General features: G+C 46.6%; 1 protein-coding gene across 1 annotated transcript in view; it reads right to left on the bottom strand.

Moving 5' to 3' along the window:
- The window catches only part of LOC310836726 (alpha-2-macroglobulin-like), a 62213-nt gene extending 42608 nt beyond the window's left edge, over positions 1-19605 (bottom strand). Inside the window, exons 1-12 of the mRNA XM_083722482.1 lie at positions 19406-19605; positions 18132-18315; positions 16604-16769; positions 13165-13217; positions 11581-11601; positions 8676-8844; positions 8062-8146; positions 6619-6766; positions 4011-4125; positions 2154-2263; positions 1334-1495; positions 219-443 (exon numbers count right to left, since the gene is read on the bottom strand). Of these exons, the coding sequence (XP_083578608.1) occupies positions 219-443; positions 1334-1495; positions 2154-2263; positions 4011-4125; positions 6619-6766; positions 8062-8146; positions 8676-8844; positions 11581-11601; positions 13165-13217; positions 16604-16769; positions 18132-18315; positions 19406-19497 (1530 nt within the window). The 5' untranslated portion in view covers positions 19498-19605. The remainder of the gene's footprint in view (positions 1-218; positions 444-1333; positions 1496-2153; positions 2264-4010; positions 4126-6618; positions 6767-8061; positions 8147-8675; positions 8845-11580; positions 11602-13164; positions 13218-16603; positions 16770-18131; positions 18316-19405) is intronic.
- Between the last annotated feature and the right edge of the window lie 253 nt (positions 19606-19858).

The raw sequence follows: 19858 nt of genomic DNA, 5'->3' as shown, positions 1-19858 counted from the left end.
CTCCAAGCCACCTAACCCCGTCTTATCAACAGTCATCAGACCAATGCCCAGCTTCCTCTCTGACCTATTTGCACGTGCAGCAACCAACACACAGCGATGGCACTGGTCAATGGCAGAGGTCCTTCCCTGCTGTACGACCTAAGATTCAGCCCCCCTGGGTGGTCCCTCACTGTTCTAGCCCAAGGCACTGAAACAAAGATCCCTCCATTTGGGCTTACCAGGTAGTGAAAGTGAATCTTCTTATCTTCCACCAGCCCAGGCTTCAGGCTGTAATGCACTCGAACTGGCTGAGTATGACCGCAGCTTAAAGTCCCAGGAACGGGCTCAACGTGGAGGTAGCTTTCGCTTGGTGAATAAAAGCGTGAGGCTGAATGAGAGGCGCCCTGGTGATGGGGACTGAGCCAGCCCCATTCATGGCATACCAAGCCTGAATTATAAATTGCCTGGTTTAAAAACAAAAACAAAAAGAGGGGAGAGGAAAGGCACGGATGCCTCAATGACGTTAGCGTACAACAAAATGCAATACAGTCATAGTTGGATCCCAAACGTCTTGTGAGTCGAACGTTTTGGCTCCCAAACACTGCAAACCCAGAAGCGAGTGTTCCGGGTTGTGAACGTTCTTTGGAAGCCGAATGTCCAATGCGGCTTCCAATTGGCTGCAGGAAGCTCCTGCAGCCAATCAGAAGCCGCATCTTGGTTGTCAAATGTTTTCAGAAGTCGGATGGATTTCCGGAACGGATTCCATTCGACAACCAAGGTACGACAGTAATAATTTTCTTTATTTCATAAAATTCACATACCGCTTGACTGTAAAAAACAAAAAACAAAACCCACACTCAAAACAGTTTAGCAAAAGAATAAAATAATGAAATCAACAGTAAAAATAAAATAAAATCAAAACCACCTATTTAAAAACATTGGAAGAAAACAATTAAAATCAACAAAGAAGCAGATTAAAAGATAAATCATGCCCAAGGATTCTAAAGAGATCAGCAGAGGTGACCATCCAATCTCTGCTTAAAAACCTCTAAGGAAGGGAAGTCCACCACATTTCAGGGTCCTCTCTTCCACTGTCAAACAGCTCTTATCCTTCTTCCTAATGTTTAGCCAGAATCTCCTTTCTAACTACCCTCTGGAGCAGCAGCAGCAAACAAACTGGCTCCATCTTCCATGTGCCAATGGTCCTTCAGATATCTGAAGATGGCTGTTTCATCTCCTCTCGGTCTCCTCTTCTCCAGGCTAAACATACCCGACTCCCTCAGTTGTTCCTCATCAGGCTTGGTTAATGTGGAAACTCTCCCTTGTTTCCCCTCCAGTCCCCAGAAACACTCACCTGGATCCTGATAGAACTATCCGTGAGGCCGGTCGTGTTGACGGAAAACTGGAAAATCCCCTGGTGGTCAGTTGTGTAGTTGATTCTGTGTCCTGATTGATCAACACGGATCTCAACGGTTTTGTTGGCCATCGGAACACTGGCACCGTCCACGAGCTTCGCCTGGGTGAGCAGAGGCCATTACACAGCAAAGACTTTTATTTCAGACAGGGAACTACATTGGCAAATACATTGGGAGCACTGCAGTGTCTTATTTCAGAATAGCTTAAGTTGCATTTTCCATTAAATTCCATTGTACAGGGGGATTACTGGGTTGTCTTTAGTTTTATTATGTGTTTTGTGGTTTTTATATTGCTATTTTATCTTATGAACCACCCTGAAATCTATGGGTATAGGGTAGTATACCAATTTAATTTATTAATACAGTGGTGCCTCGCAAGACGAAATTAATTCGTTCCGCGAGTCTCTTCGTCTTGTGGTTTTTTCGTCTTGCGAAGCACCCCTATTAGCAGCTTAGCGGATTAGCACTATTAGCGGCTTAGCGGCTATTAGCGGCTTAGCGGCTAAGCAGCTATTAGCGGCTTAGCAGCTTAGAAAAAGGGGTGGCAAGGGAAAAAAACTCGCAAGAACTCGCAAGACGTTTTCGTCTTGCGAAGCAAGCCCATAGGGAAATTCGTCTTGCGAAGCACCTCAAAAGACGGAAAACTCTTTCGTCTAGCGAGTTTTTCGTATTGCGAGGCATTCGTCTTGCGGGGCACCACTGTAGTAGTAGTAATAATAATAATAATAATAATAATAATAATAATAATAATAATAATACCTGTCCAAAAAGTGGGATACCAGGCTTGTAGTAAGTGTCCACCTTTTCAAAGGTAACTGTGCTGAGAGTTGCAGTAATTGTGGAGAAAGCATTTCCGGTCAGTTCCACCCCTGCGAAAAATGAAACAACAAATTTAGTGGGAGAGGTGAGGAGGTGCCTTACAATAAGTCAGATTCATTTACAAAAAAAGCCAGAAGCTCTTCTTTTAGGTGCTGAGATTCCAAGGGAACAGAAAAGACTGTTTATGTATGCAATGACAGCTGTGTGGATGCTATTTGCCCAGAGATGGAAAGAAGACAAAATCCTTACCAGAAAGCCACTTCCACCCTTCGAAGGAGGTGGAGTTGCGGGGCGAGCCTCGCGCGATTGGGGGATTCCCAGCAGCGTCATCCCCTGGCCAGCCAATCGGCTGGCTCTGGGGGCATGGCCTGCCCTATTTAAGGAAGGACGCGGCTGAGGATCTCCCTCTTTGCTGCCTGCCAGATGTTCTAGTTTTTCCCACCCTCCCGCCCTATAAGGTTTTCGTTCCTTGACCTTGCTATGGACCTTGGTTGGTCGCTGTTGAGGGGCCTGGTAGGAAATTTCCACTTGGCAATTTGGCACCAGCCATTTGGTTTTCGCCTACCTCGTAGCAAACCTCAACTTTCTTGGTATTGGTGGTTAGGCATTGGTATTGTTCTGTAGTTGGAAGAGGGGAGGAAGTGCCATCACCTGCCCCACATATTGAAGGGTAGTCCGATAAAGGATTCGGGGGGGGGCATGGCCCTGTCCAAAGCCTATGGAGGTGAGGGCCTAAGGCATGCCCCCAAGCGGTGACCCTGGGGGAATTCCTAGTTGATGTGCATCAGTGGGGCACCACTGTAGTTGGTTAGGACCAATGCCTAAGCCAATACCACTCGTCACCTGTAACCAATAAAGTTGTGGCCTTATTTAGCCCATTAACCTTGATATTTGTGTCATATGTCTTTATTTCCACTGGGGGGGGGGCAGGAACTCGCCACGCAAGAGAATGGCAGCTCAAGTTGATGGACTATGCTGAAATGGCAAAAACGACCGGAAAAATCAGAAATCAGGAAGACCAAATTTTTAATAAGGAATGGGGGAAATTTATAATTTATCTTAAAAACCATTGCAAACAGTTAAAACCATTAGCGGGATTGCAATGACACTTGTAATGTAACGACAACAATGGATATAATGGAGATATAAAAATCTGGACTGTTATAAAAGATGCGGTAGGAAAAGTTTAACAATGAGGTCCACAAAGGGGAGGAGGGAAGTCCAGGAGATTCTTGGGAATCTTGCTTTTTATATAATCGGTTGTGGTGTGAATGTAAATTTTAATATGGAAAATCAAATAAATAAATTTCTGTTTCGAAAAGTAAATAAATACAATAAGTCAGATTCATGGTCCATCAAGCCCAGTTTTGTCAACACTGGCTGCTAGCAGTGCTTCCGGACAGGGACATTTCCCAGCTCTGCCTGGAGATGTTGAGCTGGCGATCTTTTCGCATGCGAGGCTAATGCTCTAACCCTGAGCTATGACCCTCTATTTCAACAGGAATGTAGAAAGTTGCCTTGCACCGAGTCAGACTCTACACTGACTGGAAGAGGCTCTCCAGAGTTCCAGAAAGGATTATCTAACCAGCCCTCAGGATTGGAAAAAAGCTTTCCAAGGCTGGCTGCGAACCTGGGTCCTTCTGAATGGAAAGTGAATGTTCAGCCACTGGTCAGCACAACCTGCTGTTGTGTTGAATGGGCACTCTGCACATGCCCCAACATGGACTTTCTGTGGCCACGCTGCCCCCAACCCAGTTCTGATCGGCACACCCAGCCCTTCTGTTCCACAAAACCCACCGGTGCCTTCCTCAACGATCTTGCCCTCCACTTCAAGTTTCATCTCAGACAAATCCCTCTTCATCTGAAAAACTTTCGTTTTCACCACCTGAGAGAAGCAGCCGTTTGCATCGGCCTATTTGGGAAGCCAAAGATTTGCAAAGTTGTTAACAACGACAACGACAATTTCTTTCTTTCTTTTTCTGTCCTAGTGTTATTATTGCTATACTACTATTCAACAAAATTACAAAGCATAGAAGCCACTGAAGCTGTTTACGAGATAAAAGTAGGATAAAACACAAGAACGTAAGCTCTGCAAACCATGCCAGTGTTTCAAACTCTGGAAACGACTAAACAATAAAACCATCTTTACAAATTCTAAAAACAACAAAAGTGACTCCAAATTCCAGCCCTGCCCATGTTTGAATCATGACAGAAACACATTCTGGGTCTACTTCTGCAACCCAGACCTACCCAAGCCAACTGGCTCTTTCCGCAACACCACAGTCCAGTGGCGTACCGTGGGGGGTGCAGGGGGGCCCGGCCGCACCGGGCACAACATCGGGGGGGGGCGCACTCGCACTCGCAGCTCTCTGCCTCCACCTGGCTCACTCACTCTCTCTCACTGCAGTACTGGCTGTGCGAATCCGATCCGAGCCGCCGGGTCGCTGCCCACTGTGGAGGGGGTGGGTGCCAGGCGTGCGGTGCGGAGAGAGAGCGAGGGACTATCTGGGGGAGGGACAGTGCAGCGGCCGCCCAGCGCAGCGCTGAGCGCGGGAGAGAACCACACCAGACCAGACCAGGCAGCAGCAAGAAGAAGCTGGCAGTGGCGGCAGTTTAGGGGTTAGGGGGCGCAAATTACTTGCCTTGCCCCGGGTGCTGACAACCCACGCTATGCCGCTGCCACAGTGTGGAAGTGCTGCTGTAAGCCTTTAAAGTCTTTAATGACCCAGAAGCAGATTTCTTAAAGGACCACCTTGAAATATATGAACCTGCCTGGGTCTTCAGCTTGGCATCAGAGGACCTGCTCTCTAGCCCGTTGTTAGCACATATTTGATAGATGGGTCCTAGCAACAGGGCCTGGTTGACAGTGGCACTGTAACTCTGGAATTTTCTCTGGGAAATTTATCCAAATCTTTCCCTTCCCATCTTTAGGTAGATGCTGAAAGTCAGTCTCTCTCTCTCTCTCTCTCTCTCTCTCTCTCCCTACCCCCTTTTTATTTTGTTTCAGAGAGCACTGTGAAATTATTATTTTTAAATGTTGGTATTAATGCTGCTGTGTTTTATATTTTAAATGCTATAGTTATATTTATCAGTGAAATTTATTTTTGAGCAAGCCACTTCTGAGGTTTTTGTGGGGAGAAAGCAAGCTGTAAAAGTCATTTAAATAAATAAACAACATCACCCCAAATTAAAAACAACAAACAACTGTAGGAGTGCCAATATCCATAGTGTGGGGTCGGGTGGGATTACTATGAGGAATTGTAAAATATGCATCAAGCCATTGTGTCCATGATGAATGCATTGTGTTGACTGGGTTTGATTCATTGACAATAATTTCTGATCAAATCCCACAACTCTCTGCATCTCTGACCATTTCCTCTACTGCCCATTTCTCTCTTGCTTCACAAGTCACGTACACACTTAGACAGGCAGGCGTCCTGGGTCCTCAAAGATAATGGGCAGTTTCGTTGATGTAGCTTTCTTATATATTAATCTTTGGATGTTAATCTCAGAGCCAGGAAACAGGTTTCACATTAAGGTGATAATGGTCACTGTCCTCCTGGCCATCCTTCTTATCAGGTGTACTGATTGTTTATGACCTTCAGGGTTGCTGCATGCGCCCCTTTGTTGTTTTCATTCATTTACTCCAAAGTATGCATGCCTAACTAGTGTTTATAGTTGAACTTTGTCCCCACTTGGGGTTTGTTTAAATGCTCCGAGGAAATCTGATTGGTTCTTACGAACACTCTGTAAAAAGTTCTTTTGTGCATAAAACGACCTGGGCCGAGGGGGGCTGGAGACTCAGAGAGAGACTATCACACGCACCCTTCCCAGAGTCTTGCTGGTTCAAGCCTCTGTGTGTATTCTTATTAATCAGAGTTCAATCCTTCCTTTACTTTGGGAATGCCTCAACAACAATAAAGCCATTTATAGAATTCAAAGAACATGGAATCATAGAAGTGAAGAGTTGGAACGGACCCCAAGGGTCATCTATATGCTATATCTAGAATGGCTGACTCTCACTCCGGGAGAAGACTTGTTGTTGTTGTTGTTGTTGTTGATTTTGTTTTGGGTGTGTGTGAAATAGCTGCCCAAATGGCTTGATGATGGGTAGCTGTCTAATTTCAACTGGTAATTTAGTCCAGATGGCTGGAGCTACAGCACTAAAAGTCCAGCTTCTGGCAGAAATCAAGTCCTCTGCTGGGGCATGTTGTCACCACTGAGAAAGCTTTGGCTGTCCAAGTCTTCCTTTAGCTTCTTTTAACTCCTAGCCCTAACTGGTGATGCTGAGAATCAGACCTGAGACCTCCTGCATGCAAAGGAGATGTTCTTCTACTGAGCTGCAACCCTTCCCAGCTAAGACTATAAATCTGTATTGAGCCTAAGTTTTATTTTGGAGACTCACCTCACCACTGAACTCTTCACATACACCCCCCAGCTCTGCCCAGGAACATGCGCTAGTGTAACCGCTGTACCGTCGGTTTGCGGCATCGTTGTATTTCCGGCAAACACGTATCTTCACCTGTCCAGGAACGGGCATCCCATAGGTGTACCTGGAGACAGAAACAGTCATTGATAGCATTGATCAAGGGCTTATTTACACTTATATTTCCTCCGTGCTTTGCAGTCAGGATCTATGCTTTAAAGCTATGAGTGCTCATTTTGGGGATTCTTTTTTCTCCAGAGCTTTCCCCGTGAAAACCCACTCTCTACCGCTGAATCAGAGCAAATGGCAAACCACGGAAAATCCAGATTTGTTGCATTTCAGCTTTAAAGAGCAGGTTTTTGTGGGGGAAACTCTGGGATGTAAGAAAAACTGCTCCGACACAGGGTTGTGTGCAGGCCATAGGCACTAGGGGGGGTGGGGCACCCGGGTGCTGGGCAGTTTTTTGCACCCCGGTGCCACATATGCTAAAGACAGCCCTGGTTGTGTGGAAGTTAGTGTGGGGAAGACCTCAGAAGGGATACAGAGATATAGGGAACATTGACAAGACTGCCTCTTTTAAAAAAAATCTTTATATGTATATTTTTCGTGGGTGCTTATTGTCCGGAGTTTGGTGAAGAAGTTACTAGATTGGACTTTCCATCCCTCTAGACCAATATTGTCTACTCTGACTTCCAGCAGCTTCTCTCCAGGGTCTGTGGTAGAGAAAGGGTCTTAGATACTGTTAGAATTCCTGCTCCATGATTGCAGTCATGGGATTGTTGTCTTTCACATGACGGTATATGTTGGGAAGTGACAGAGACAGGATGTTTGTGTTACTGTGTTCCGTGAAGTGGGACTATTGTCCTTTGTTCTTTTTCTCTTTGCTGTCTGATGCTAGAGAGAGAGGGAGCCATGTTGCAGTGCTCCGTGTGTGCTTATATGTAAATAAAGTAGATTAGCCCAAATGCTGAGTTGCTGAGGTCTGTCATGCAAGGTGTGCAAACTCTGCGGATCCCCAAGTGTGCCGGTATCGGTTGGCATCGGTCGCTGTGATGTTCAGGCAGAAGAAAGCTTTTGAAACTCCCAAACAATCGACCAGGAGGGGGGGAACATGCCTGTCGGACATGTGTCTCTGCCAGGGTCCTCCTCGAGTGTAGGCTGAACTCCTGACAGATACCACATTTAGTAACCACAATGAGATAAATTCTGAATGTGATGGATGGACTTGAAGTGATGCCAGTTTCTCAACTTCTGGTTTAAAGTCACTTAGCAGGAGTCCTGACTCACCACCTGCAGCACCCACCACCAACACCCCGTTGCCTCCCAGCATCTCCCCTAGGTTGCCTCCCCACCACCCTCCAGGGGGCTGTACTACTAACTTTGGGAACCACTACCCTCGTCCCACCGAGAAGTCCCACTTACACTCCACAAACAGTCACTTCCAGTTCCTCGGCCAGAATCGTGATGACCTCAGGTGCCTTCACCACAACTTTGAATTTGGGTAATACTACAGAAGGGGAGAGAAGAGGGGAGGTGAAGGAAAGCTTTGGCTGGACTTGCAAACCTCACCTCTAAGATTCCAAAACAGCCTATCGGCCATTCCTCCACTGTATTATTATTATTATTATTATTATTATTATTATTATTATTATTCTGCCCATCTGGCTGAGTTTCCCCAGCCACTCTGGGCGGTTCCCAACAGAATATTAAAAACACGATAAAACATCAAACATTAAAAACTTCCCTAAACAGGGCTGCCTTCAGATGTCTTCTAAAAGTCAGATAGTTGCTTATTTCCTTCACATCTGATGGGAGGGTGTTCCACAGGGCGGGTGCCACTACTGAGAAGGCCCTCTGCCTGGTTCCCTGTGACCTCACTTCTCATTATTATTAGCCCCTGTTGGGTGCAAACTCCACAAGGCAGCAGGAAAAATAAATGAAGGGATAGATACATCACGAACCCCAACCCCCTTCTGCTCAGCGTCCTGGGTGCCCAATACCCTGCAGCCCAACTGGGACCTTTCCACCCTCCTCACCATATTCCGACACTTCAAAGGCTCTCTCCTCCCATGCATTGGTGACTTTCTGCACCTTCAGTCGGTAGGTGCCTTGGGGGGGCTCAGAGCCGAGAGGGAAGGAGAGTTGAACCAGGCCCCCTTTCAGCTCCACTTCGGTCCACTGCATCAAGCGGTTGTTCTTGGAATCCTGGAAGTCACAAGAAAGTTAAGGGTGGGGGGAATCACACAGGTTAAAAGGAGGGACTGCTGTTTCTGGCTCCAGAAGAGGACAAGGCTGGGACATATACAGTGGTTTAATGATCTGGGGTAGGTGAGTTGGAAAGCAATTGCTATTTCTGCCGCAGGGACCACGCAAGGTCCCTGTCTCTAGAGCCCTAGAACCACACAATAGGCATGAAAGGGGAGTATTGGGGTCAACACTTCAGTACATAAACTATGAGATGCCACCAGCATTCAGGATCGCAGGTGGTCAAACACCTGCTACATACCCTCCAACATTTCTCCGCTGAAAATAGGGGTGCCCCGTTCCATAATGATAATTTTTACTATTTATACCCCACAAATCTTACTGGGTTGCCCCAGCCACTCTGGGCAACTTCCAACATATATAAAATATATATATATATAAACATTAAACATTTAATAAACTACCCTATACAGGATTGCCTTTATATAGGTCAGGGGTAGGATAACTCCATACCCTCCAACATTTTTCCAGTGAAAACAGAGACATCCTAAGGAAAAGAGGGACATTCCAGGATGAAATCAGAAACTGGGACAGCTTCTCTTAATTAGGGCTGTCCCTGGAAAGTAGGGACATTTGGAGGGTCTGCTGCTATTATATTTGCAGTAGGGATTCTGCAGCAGCTCAGAAAGGGGTGCCAATGCATAAATATTGGGGAGGCCCAGGTAAGCTCTGCCCCACATAACTGACCAGAAGACATGCCACATGCACACCATTTGAATGCCTATCAACTTTGGGGAGCCCAGCCCCCTCAAATATTTTATTGGGCGTGGATTTGGCTCCTAGGATCCCAGAGCTGCTCTGTCGGCACAGAAGGGGAGTTTTCTATCCACAGGGAGCATTGGCCTGATTCAGGGGCTGCAAATCGGGGGCAGATCAACAGGCTTGCACACAGCCCTACTTCAAACCCTCCAAAGAGGGGCTTCGTTGACAATTAACCAGCAATTTCAACAGACAGAGGGTTTGTTTGAGGAACCATGCAAACAAATTCACTCCTGAGGGGCTGGGAGAAGGGGAGGCAGGCGGGCAAAGAGAACCTCACAGCCTGCTGAAGCTAGACTCCTCCTCGTCACCCCATCATCACCATCATTTCTTACCTGCCCTTTGCCAGGACAAGTTACAACAAGGCCACCTACCAAGTCTGGAAGCTGAATGTGTAATAGGATATACCGTATTATTAGCTCCATAAGACACACTTTTTTCCTCTTAAAATCTAAGGGGAAATGTCTGTGCGTCTTATGGGGCTAATGTGTGGTCCCTGGGGCTGGGGGGGGGAACCCAGGCTTCCCCCGCCAGCCCCGCTGCTCCCCGACCTGCTCTTTGGGGCTGGGGTATTTTTTTTCTTGAATTCTCCCCCCCAAAAGCCTTATGGAGCGAAAAATACGGTACCAGGCATAGGCAAACTCGGCCCTCCAGATGTTTTGGGACTACAACTCCCATCACCCCTGACCACTGGTTCTGTTAGCTAGGGATGATGGGAGTTGTAGTTCTAAAACATCTGGAGGGCTGAGCTTGCCTATGCCTGGGATATACTGATTTAAAGAAATTGCAGATAATGTGTGCAGTTCTCTCCTTCCAGAGGATCTCGAACCCAAAGCAATGGGGCTAAGCTAGTTTTCAGCTGAGTTGATTCTATCCAGGACCTAACTTTTCTTTATTTTACAACGAGCTGATTAATAGATTTTTATTTTTGCAAGGGGGCCAGGGAGAAGACAAATCCTTCTTCATGTCCTTCTTACATTCAGCACAACCTCCTAAGCACCTGCACTCTAAATAACAACAACAACAACAATTCTTAAACGCCACCCATTTCATCTGACCAGATTACCCTAGCCACTCTGGTCAGCTTCTGACAAAATACAGAGCGGGGTGCTGGGTGGAATGCATCAAACATTAAAAGCTGCCTTCAGGTGTTGAAGGCCTAGGACCCTTGTACCTACGGGACCACCTCTCCTGGTATGTCCCACAGAGGAACTTACGGTCTTCAAACAAAAACATCTTGAAGGTCCCAGGCCACAGAGAGGTTAGGCTGGCCTCAACCAGAGCCAGGGCTTTTTTGGCTGTGGCTCCAATCTGGTGGAATGCTCTGTCACAAGAGACTAGGGCATTGCGGGACCTGACATCTTTCCACAGGGCCTGTAAGACAGAGCTGTTCCACCTGGCCTTTGGTCAGGGTGCAGCCTGACTCCCTCCTCTGGCAATCTGCACATAATTTTGCTTAACGGTTGCCATCAATTTGATTTTAATTAATTTTTATAATGAAATGATTTTAGACTGTTGTATTGTTTGATTGTTGTTAGCCACCCTGAGCCTGGCTTCAGCTGGGGAGGGCGGGATATAAATAAAATTTATTATTATTATTTATTATTTACAAAAAGACATATAGTTTTTTTAACTCTAAAGCAACTCTAAAGCAAGCCCTGTTGAGTTAAACAGAACTTGCTGACAGGTAGTTGGATGATTGTAGCCACAGTTAATAGCTAAACCCCCTTTTTTCTGTTTGTAGCAAATATTTGCCCGAGATTATCCAAGGTAACATCAGCTGGAGAACTGCATCGCAAAATTCCGATAAATGTGAATGTCAAAGGATAGCTGCATTCTGCTTTTCACATTGTTTCCCTGCCCCCAAACTAGCTATAGGTTATTATGATGAGAGGTGAAGATGAATTGGCCACTTACCTGGAGGTAAATCAATGGGACCTGTGGAAGCAAAAGACAGAAGGGGGCAGGGAGAGAAATCAGAGATGACAATGAATGAGAAACTACCTCAAAGGCAAATCCCACCCCACAACCTCCCCAGCAGTATTTTATGCTTATTTATTCCTTTTAAAGCTTTTCTAAACAGCTTAATATGGAGAGGGGGGGACCCTAGTGGTGTATACTATGGACAACATAGAAGCAATATCCATTAAAGAAAAAACAAAACAAAACTCTGTCAACTATTAATTTGATATCTGCTGGTCCCCAGTCACCTAATGCTCTCTCAAGGATAGAAGCACTCATCTTTTTCACCCTTGGAACTTACGGTTTTAAAAAGTTGAGTTTATTCCCATTTCTAAAAAACTAACCCATAGAATAAGGTGCTGGCAGTGGCTCCTTCAGACTTTACATCTGTTTTGAGGCTGTTTGCGATTCATATGACCAAACAATCTCGTGTTTGGCATGTTCCTACTCAATACAATTTTATCTGGTAACACTTATGAATACCTGATATATTTTGTTTAAATACGAATCTTGTATCCCAACATTCATTCATCACACTATTCATTCTTTTTAAAGCTTGATGATGATGATGCATTTTTACTCCTCTTGCCGTTATGGTTGCTTTTATGATGTATTTTAGTTCAATGTTTCGTTTATTGCATTTGCAAATCTTATTTTGAAACTATGATTTTTTTTAAACAATGAAACCGAAATCCAGTAAAACAACTATATGAAAGCAAATGAAACAGCAATTCTAACAAGTAAAACAGGGCCCATTCTTGTCCACCTCCTCAGGCCTCTTTGGCTGAAACCAATTCTGCAGGATCGGCAAGGTAGTATGTCAAATACTTCACCTGCCGCTGCAATAATTGCAGCATTCCACTCAACATGAAGTGGAGAGGGCTTTTCCTCAAATTGCCTGCCAAACGTGTCACGACAGGTGCCTGATCGTCCCTGTTTTCAGGGACAGGTGTCGGCAGTCCCCTCGGCACAGAGAAAAGCTCCGCTGGCCAGCTACTCAGTGATATTAAGGAGGCAGCAAAGTTGGTTTGCGACTTTAACAGTTTTCCCACTTATAATCTCACTTTGATAAACTGGATCAGTTTTTTTAAGCTGGTTTTCAACTGAGCTGAAAGCTGAAACTTTCAGCTGAGTCATTTTTCACCTTCAAAACCAAACCACCTAACCCTTTTAACCTAGGAAGATTGAAATTCAAAATGAACTTTTTGAAAAAAAGAAGAAGCCTATCTTTATTTAAAAAAAATAAAATCTAAACTGACTTTTCCATTAACCAGATCTGTACTGTGTGGAACTATAATTTACTCCTTCCACAGAGCTGAAAACTGGTTTTGTTTTGTTTTAAAAAAACAGAGTTTCTACCTTTAGAATTTAGCTCCAGAGTTTTGTTAGTACAGGATTTAGCTCCTAGCATCAAGTGTCCTAGTGGTGCTCTTTTTGGTCTGAACTGATGCTTTAATTAACATTAAATAATTAAATAAATGGATATTACCCTCTGATCAACCATCTGCATATCATACTTTGGCACTGAGAAAAACTCACTTTTCCAGTAACAGGTCGGAAACTTTCATCCAGGGTGGCAACACGAAAATGAACTGGAAAGGAAATAAGATATTTTTTAAAAAATAATTTTTTAATTAAATTTTTCCTTTACAAATAAGTCCATACAACCATGTTTACAAATTTCCAGTTTTTGAACTTCCACCAGACCTCCATCAATCATCCATTTTTCCTATCTTCACGCATTTTCTATATATAATATTGCCAATTTAATATTATCCTTCCATCTCTGTTTCTTTTTTACAATATACCTTGTACTATCACAAAACCTCCTTAAAACCCACTAGTGTTGTCTGTTCATCACATATAATTTTCAGATAGTCCGTGAACTTTCCCCAGTCCTCGATGAATTTGTGATCTTTCTGATATCTGATTTTTCCAGTCATTTTATCCAGTTCTGCGTAGTCCATAAGTTTCGTTCTCCACTCATTCAAGGTTGGTAGTTCCTCTTGTTTCCATTTTTGGGCCATTAAAATGGAAATAAGTTTTTTAAAAAGCAAGTTCAATTGCAGTTGTGTCCTGATGACTTGTGGCTGATTTGTAGCATGGGTGCTCTGCGTGCAGATAAATATGTATATAAAAGCAATCCCCAAACAGCAGGCAACACAACAACACAAATCCAAAGGGGGCCCATTCTTCATGGGCTCCCATACAAACTGCTCAAGGTGCATTCGTTCTGATTTGTTTGTAGGGAGAACAGATGACATCAAAGCGAGACCTTTGGAGAAAGCAGGTTTCTTATGCAAGACTTCCCAATCAACTATCATTACATAACTTGAACCTGCAGGTGTGCAATTCAAACCCCAATATAGTGATAATCTGGTAAGTGCCCTTCGAAGCCCCACTCTGTTGCCCCTAACAAGCACAGAGTATTCAATAGAAGAGGACATGCTCAGTCTCTGGTGTGTCCACGTAGAGATGCAATGGGCTACAAGAACTGAAAATAATGCCAATTTATTTTGCATCTTGCAACCACTGCGCCCCTTGGGTTTCAGACAGTGCATGGGCAGACGAGTCAAAAGAGCCCAGGGCTAGTTAAGTCCAGTCAAAGGTGACTATGGGGTTATGGTGTTCATCTCACTTTCAAGCCGAGGGAGCCAGCGTTTGTCCACAGACAGCTTTCCAGGTCATGTGGCCAGCATGAACAAACCGCTTCTGGCACAACGGAACACCGTGACGGAAAGCAGAGCGCATGGAAATGCCATTTACCTTCCCGCCGGAGTGGTACTTATTTATCTACTTGCACTGGCATGCTTTCGAACTGCTAGGTTGGCAGGAGCTGGGACAGAGCAGTGGGAGCTCACACCACCATGGGGATTTGAACTGCCGACCTTCTGATTGGCAAGCCCAAGAGGATCAGTGGTTTAGACCAGTGTTCCCCAACCTTGGGCCTCCAGCTGTTTTTGTTTTTTGTTTTTTAAATAATATTTATTCAACTTTTAAAGATTACAAAGAGAAAAAAGAAAAAAGAGAAAAATAAAAAAGACAGAAAAAATACAAGCAATTTTTAAAAAAAGAAAAACACAGATCAAACCTTTACATAACTTTCTTTCCTTTGCTTATTTCCTTGACCTCCTCACACCTCCCTTTTTTGTATTCTAGTTCAATTAGATATTTCAGCAAATCCTTTCCAGCTTTGTTTTTATCCTATTAATTTGTCTTAATATACTGTAATTTTCCATTCTCGTCTTTCACCAATTAACAAATCCATTTTTACCTAATCCTTTATATCATTTCTGCTAAAACCACATTACTTCATTCCAACATCCTTCTAACATTCCTTAATTTTGCAATGTTTCTGTAGATAATTTTTTTCCCAATCTTCTTCCACCGACTCTTCACCTTGGTCTCGGATTCTGCCAGTCATTTCCGCCAGTTCCATATAGTCCATCACTTTCATCTGCCATTCTTCCCGGGTGGGTAGATCTTGTGTCTGGGCCTCCAGCTGTTTTTGGACTACAACTCCCATCATCCCTCGCTAGCAAGACCAGTGGTCAAGGATGATGGGAATTGTAGTCCAAAAACAGCTGGAGGCCCAAGGCTGGGGAACACTGGTTTAGACCACAGCCCCACCAGCTCCCTATATGGTAATACATCGTGATGTTGAAAAGTGGAGGGAGGAACAAGCTGCCTCAGCCCTTTGTGGGGCTGGGGCCGAGGTAGCTTGTCCCTACCACTGGGCACTGGAATCAGGTGCAGGCAAGCCCCACCTACGATATACTGTCAGGTGAAACCGCTGTCATGCTCTGGCCCCTCAACCGGTCCTGGGCAATGTGTCAATACATCGTCCAGGCATACCCAGGACACAAATTGTCACAGCCCTCTAGTGACTCATTTCAGCAGCGGAGCATATGTCCATGCTGTCCGGGGTGGGCATGCAGGGCACACCCCTAAGGGGCACGGAGGGCACCCCCCCCCCGTGTGCTACAGTCCAGGGGAGAAGAGGAGCAGTGAAACTGCCTCCCACACTCCTCCTGCTCTCCACCACCAGCTCAGGCCTGACCCTGCGACTGAGCTGCTGCAGTCTGGCGCAAGGCACCTCGCAGCTGAGGGAGGTGGGCGGCAGCATTGTCTCCCACTCTCTTGCTCTCTGCCGCCGGATCTGGCCTGACCCCAGAGGCAGAGCTGCGACCCAGCACAAGTGCCACAGCCTAGGCGCAGTCCCTTCTTGCACGGATCCAGGCCCCAAAGGAGGAGCCTGCTGTAGGGGCGCCTGTTTGCATCCCCTCACAAATTGGCACCCGGAGCCACAGCCCCCGCGCTACACCACTGGCTCATTTCCCAGATGTAATGTATACTCAGTTCTGTCCAAACTATGGACAGACTTCTGTCCTCCACCTTCTGAGAGAGTCCATTCCACTGTCGAGCGTTTCTTGCCGACAGAAAGTTGTCCCTGACTTCTTTCCAGAATCTCCTTCTTTGCATTTTGAACCCGTTGGTTCACACCTTACCCCTCTGAAACAGCAGCAGAGAGCAAGATTGCTCCCCCTTCCATGTGACGACAGCCCTTCAGGTATTTGAAGATGGCTATTGTTAAGTTGTGAGTTGACATAGCAGACGACACAGCGATTTCTCCAAGTAGCTCTTTATTTTGTAAGCTGGAATAGAACTGACTGCAAACAGCTCAGCCGGCCTGCTTTTATAGGCAGCCGGCTGTCAACATTGTAACAACAACAGCCCAGAGTTCCCGCCTAAAATAACTGACGTGGACCTGAGTGAAAACTATCTACAGACCTGAGTGAAAACTATATACAGTATCCCCCTGCTGGCCCAGGGTGAAACTTCACTACATAACAGCTATCATGTCACCTCTCTCTATCTTCTCGTTTGCAGGCTGAACATGGTCTGTAGAGAGCCTTGCTTACAAAGGGGACGCTTAACTAGCGGTTCTCCCTTCCCGTAAACCCAGCTTCTCACTTACCAGTCTCCCCTGCCTTGTAGATGGGCTTGTCTGTCTGGATGAAGAGCAGGGTGTCCAGATCTTTGACCAGCACAGCTTTCTGGCTCTTGAAGCGCAGCGTATCCCCTTTTACATCCACTGTGAGGAATGTCTCTGGGGGGCTAGAAAAACCACTGGATTTGGGAACCTGGAGAAGGAAGGAAAAGGAATAGAGGAGCAGGCTTGGTCTGTGTATAGACTCCCACTTACCTGGAATCCAGGGGGCTCCCACTGCTGGTTTGGAAAGCAGTGTGTACATGTGACATTCTTAATCCTCACCTATCCTTTTCTTAATACAGTGGTACCTCTGGATGCGAACGGGATCCGTTCCGGAGCCCTGTTCGCATCCTGAAGCGAACGCAACCTGTGTCTGTGCGTGCGCGGGTCACGATTCGCTGCTTCCGCACATGTGCATGATGTCATTTTGAGCATCTGCGCATGCACGAGAGGCAAAACCCAGAAGTAACGACTCTTTTACTTCTGGGTTGCTGCGGAGCGCCACCCGAAAATGCTTAACCCAAAGCTACTTCAACCCGAGGTATGACTGCATAGGAAATACTGCATTTTGATGTATTTGGTGCATCTTTTTCATGGAGAGGAGAGGAGGTGCTAGAGGGGCGATGGCTCTGGGTGTGAATTTTTGAGGGGGTTTGAAGCAGGCACCCCTATTAGGTATTCAGTGCTCTGTGTTTGCCTGAGCTTGAGTCTAGACTAAGGATTATGAGACCCTGCGTTCTGATTCGATACATGATATCCAATCACAGAACATTTCAGGATTTGGGCCTCTGCCATTGGCCCTTAAACTCTGAGTCATGATTGGCAGCTTGGAACTTTAGACAGCCAATCACGTTGGGAGTGGGAGTGGCCCAGGCCTTCGGAAATGTATATAGGCAGTTGCTTTGGCCCTGTTGTCCGGTTCTGTTAGTTCTTGCTGTTATCACTGTGTCTTGCCTCGTGGTAACCCACCTACACTTCAAACCCCATGCAGGTGCCCCCCCCAGCGCAGCATGGCCCAGTGCTCCTCTCGCGGCAGCAGAGGAACCAAAAGTCGTGGATATGAGCGCCATAGCGGCTGGCATGAGGGTGCCTGCTGCAATGTGAAGAGCATGGCAACCTCAATTTAGGCGCATAGAGCAAAATGGCAAGCAATAGAATCATAGAATCCTAGAGTTGGAAGAGACCACAAGGGCCATCGAGTCCAACCCCCTGCCAAGCAGGAAACACCATCAGAGCACTCCTGACATATGGTTGTCAAGCCTCTGCTTAAAGACCTCCAAAGAAGGAGACTCCACCAAACTCCTTGGCAGCAAATTCCACTGTCGAACAGCTCTTACTGTCAGGAAGTTCTTCCTAATGTTTAGGTGGAATCTTCTTTCTTGTAGTTTGGATCCATTGCTCCGTGTCCGCTTCTCTGGAGCAGCAGAAAACAACCTTTCTCCCTCCTCTATGTGACATCCTTTTATATATTTGAACATGGCTATCATATCACCCCTTAACCTCCTCTTCTCACCTGGAATGGGAGGCACCCGAACATATCCTTCTTGGTCACCAAGTCAGTGAGCAGGGTCCTGTTCTGCCCTCCGTGCTCCAGAGTGATGCTCAACGTCACCGACTCATTCAGGTGGTTCAGCTGTATACAGATCTTCTCGGACGTCTCTGTGTGGATCAAGTAGGGCACCAGAACCAAGTATTGCCTGGGAGGAGGTGGGCAAGAAAGGCCAGGGTGACCGGGAAGTGAGGACAACACCAGGGGCTCTTTGTTTTGGGTTCCTCATTATAGCCAGGGCTATTTTTTCTAGAAAACGAGGTGCTGGAAGTCACCATAAACACCTCCCTTGTTCTCTTAGAATGGCAATGGCGCCCACTTGACAGGTTGCCAGAACTGAGTTCCAGCAGGTTCTGGCTGAAAAAAAGCCCCAACTATAGTTATGGCCCATCAAAAGCCTTGGTGAAATTCCTCCCAACTGTTGTTTTTCCCCGTGACTATCTAGCTATCAGCAAGTCCTAGGCTCTGTGGATGTGGGTGGCGCTGTGGGTTAAACTACAGAGCCTAGGACTTGCCGATCAGAAGGTTGGCGGTTCTAATTCCCGCGACGGGGTGAGCTCCCGTTGCTCGGTCCCTGCTCCTGCCAAAATAGCAGTTCAAAAGCATGTCAAAGTGCAAGTAGGTACCGCTCTGGCGGGAAGGTAAATGGTGTTTCCGTGCACTGCTCTGGTTCGCCAGAAGCGGCTTAGTCATGCTGGCCACATGACCCGGAAGCTGTATGCCGGCTCCCTCGGCCAATAAAGCAAGATGAGCGCCGCAACCCCAGAGTTGGTCACGACTGTACCTAATGGTCAGGGGTCCCTTTACCTTTATCTAGCTATAGAAAGAGCTATTTTTATAGGTGCCTGTATCAGTGCCACTTATGCAGAGGGACGGGTGATGCAGTGGGGAGGTTGGCAGAGAGCATACACACCCATGGAGCTACTCCAATGCTTCTGTAGGTGTGTCCGCACTGCGCCGACCTCCTTGCTGCTACTCAAATGCTCCTGCCAGGGCGCCCACACTGCGCTGACCTCCCCACTGCCTTGCCCCTTCCCCTCCCTGTAAGTTGCATTCAGCCATCAGGTAAGTGCTGGCTCTAGCACCCCCTGCTGTCGGCCTACCTCCCTTCTGCCTTTGCGAAGCTGTGCATGGGGATTTAAGAGAGTTGCTCTCTGGGGGATAGAGGCAGAGGTGGACTTTGCAGAAAGCAAGGAAGTCGTGGGGGGGTGGGATAACCCCTCCAGCAAGCAGCTTACGGTTCTGTGGCGGACGCCGAGGTGTCCCCAGGAAGGAGGAACAGCAGCAGGAGAAAGAAGCTGGGTCCCAGAAGGATCCGGCCCTTCCCCATGGTGGTCAGGATACAGGCGATGGGCAGGCGAGGTGGAGGCTGGTCCTTTGCACCCTGTGTTGCTCCTGCCTTCCCAAGTCCAGCCAGTCTCTTTATAACTGACTCCCGTCCTCTACAAACAGCCCCCAGGGAGGAGGTGCTGGAAGTGTGGGCAGCTCTTGAGTCACAAAGAGCACACAGAATGTCCCCTGGCAAGCAAACAGGGGAGAGAGAAAAGAGGTCACTGGCAGTGTTTGTTATGCAAGGCACTGTCCTGTGTTTCACCCAGAGGGAAGGGAAGGAGGAAGTTACCCTGGGTGCTGGGAAGAAGATTTATTTCAGGCCCAGGCATTCCATAACGCTATTGCTGTCCATTTGGCAC

This window comes from Podarcis gaigeae, assembly GCF_964106915.1.
Source record: "Podarcis gaigeae genome assembly, chromosome: 2".
NCBI classification, from domain to species: Eukaryota; Metazoa; Chordata; class Lepidosauria; order Squamata; family Lacertidae; genus Podarcis; species Podarcis gaigeae.
The sequence above is the reverse complement of the archived record's forward strand: the minus strand, read 5'-3'. Positions and strand labels throughout refer to the sequence as shown.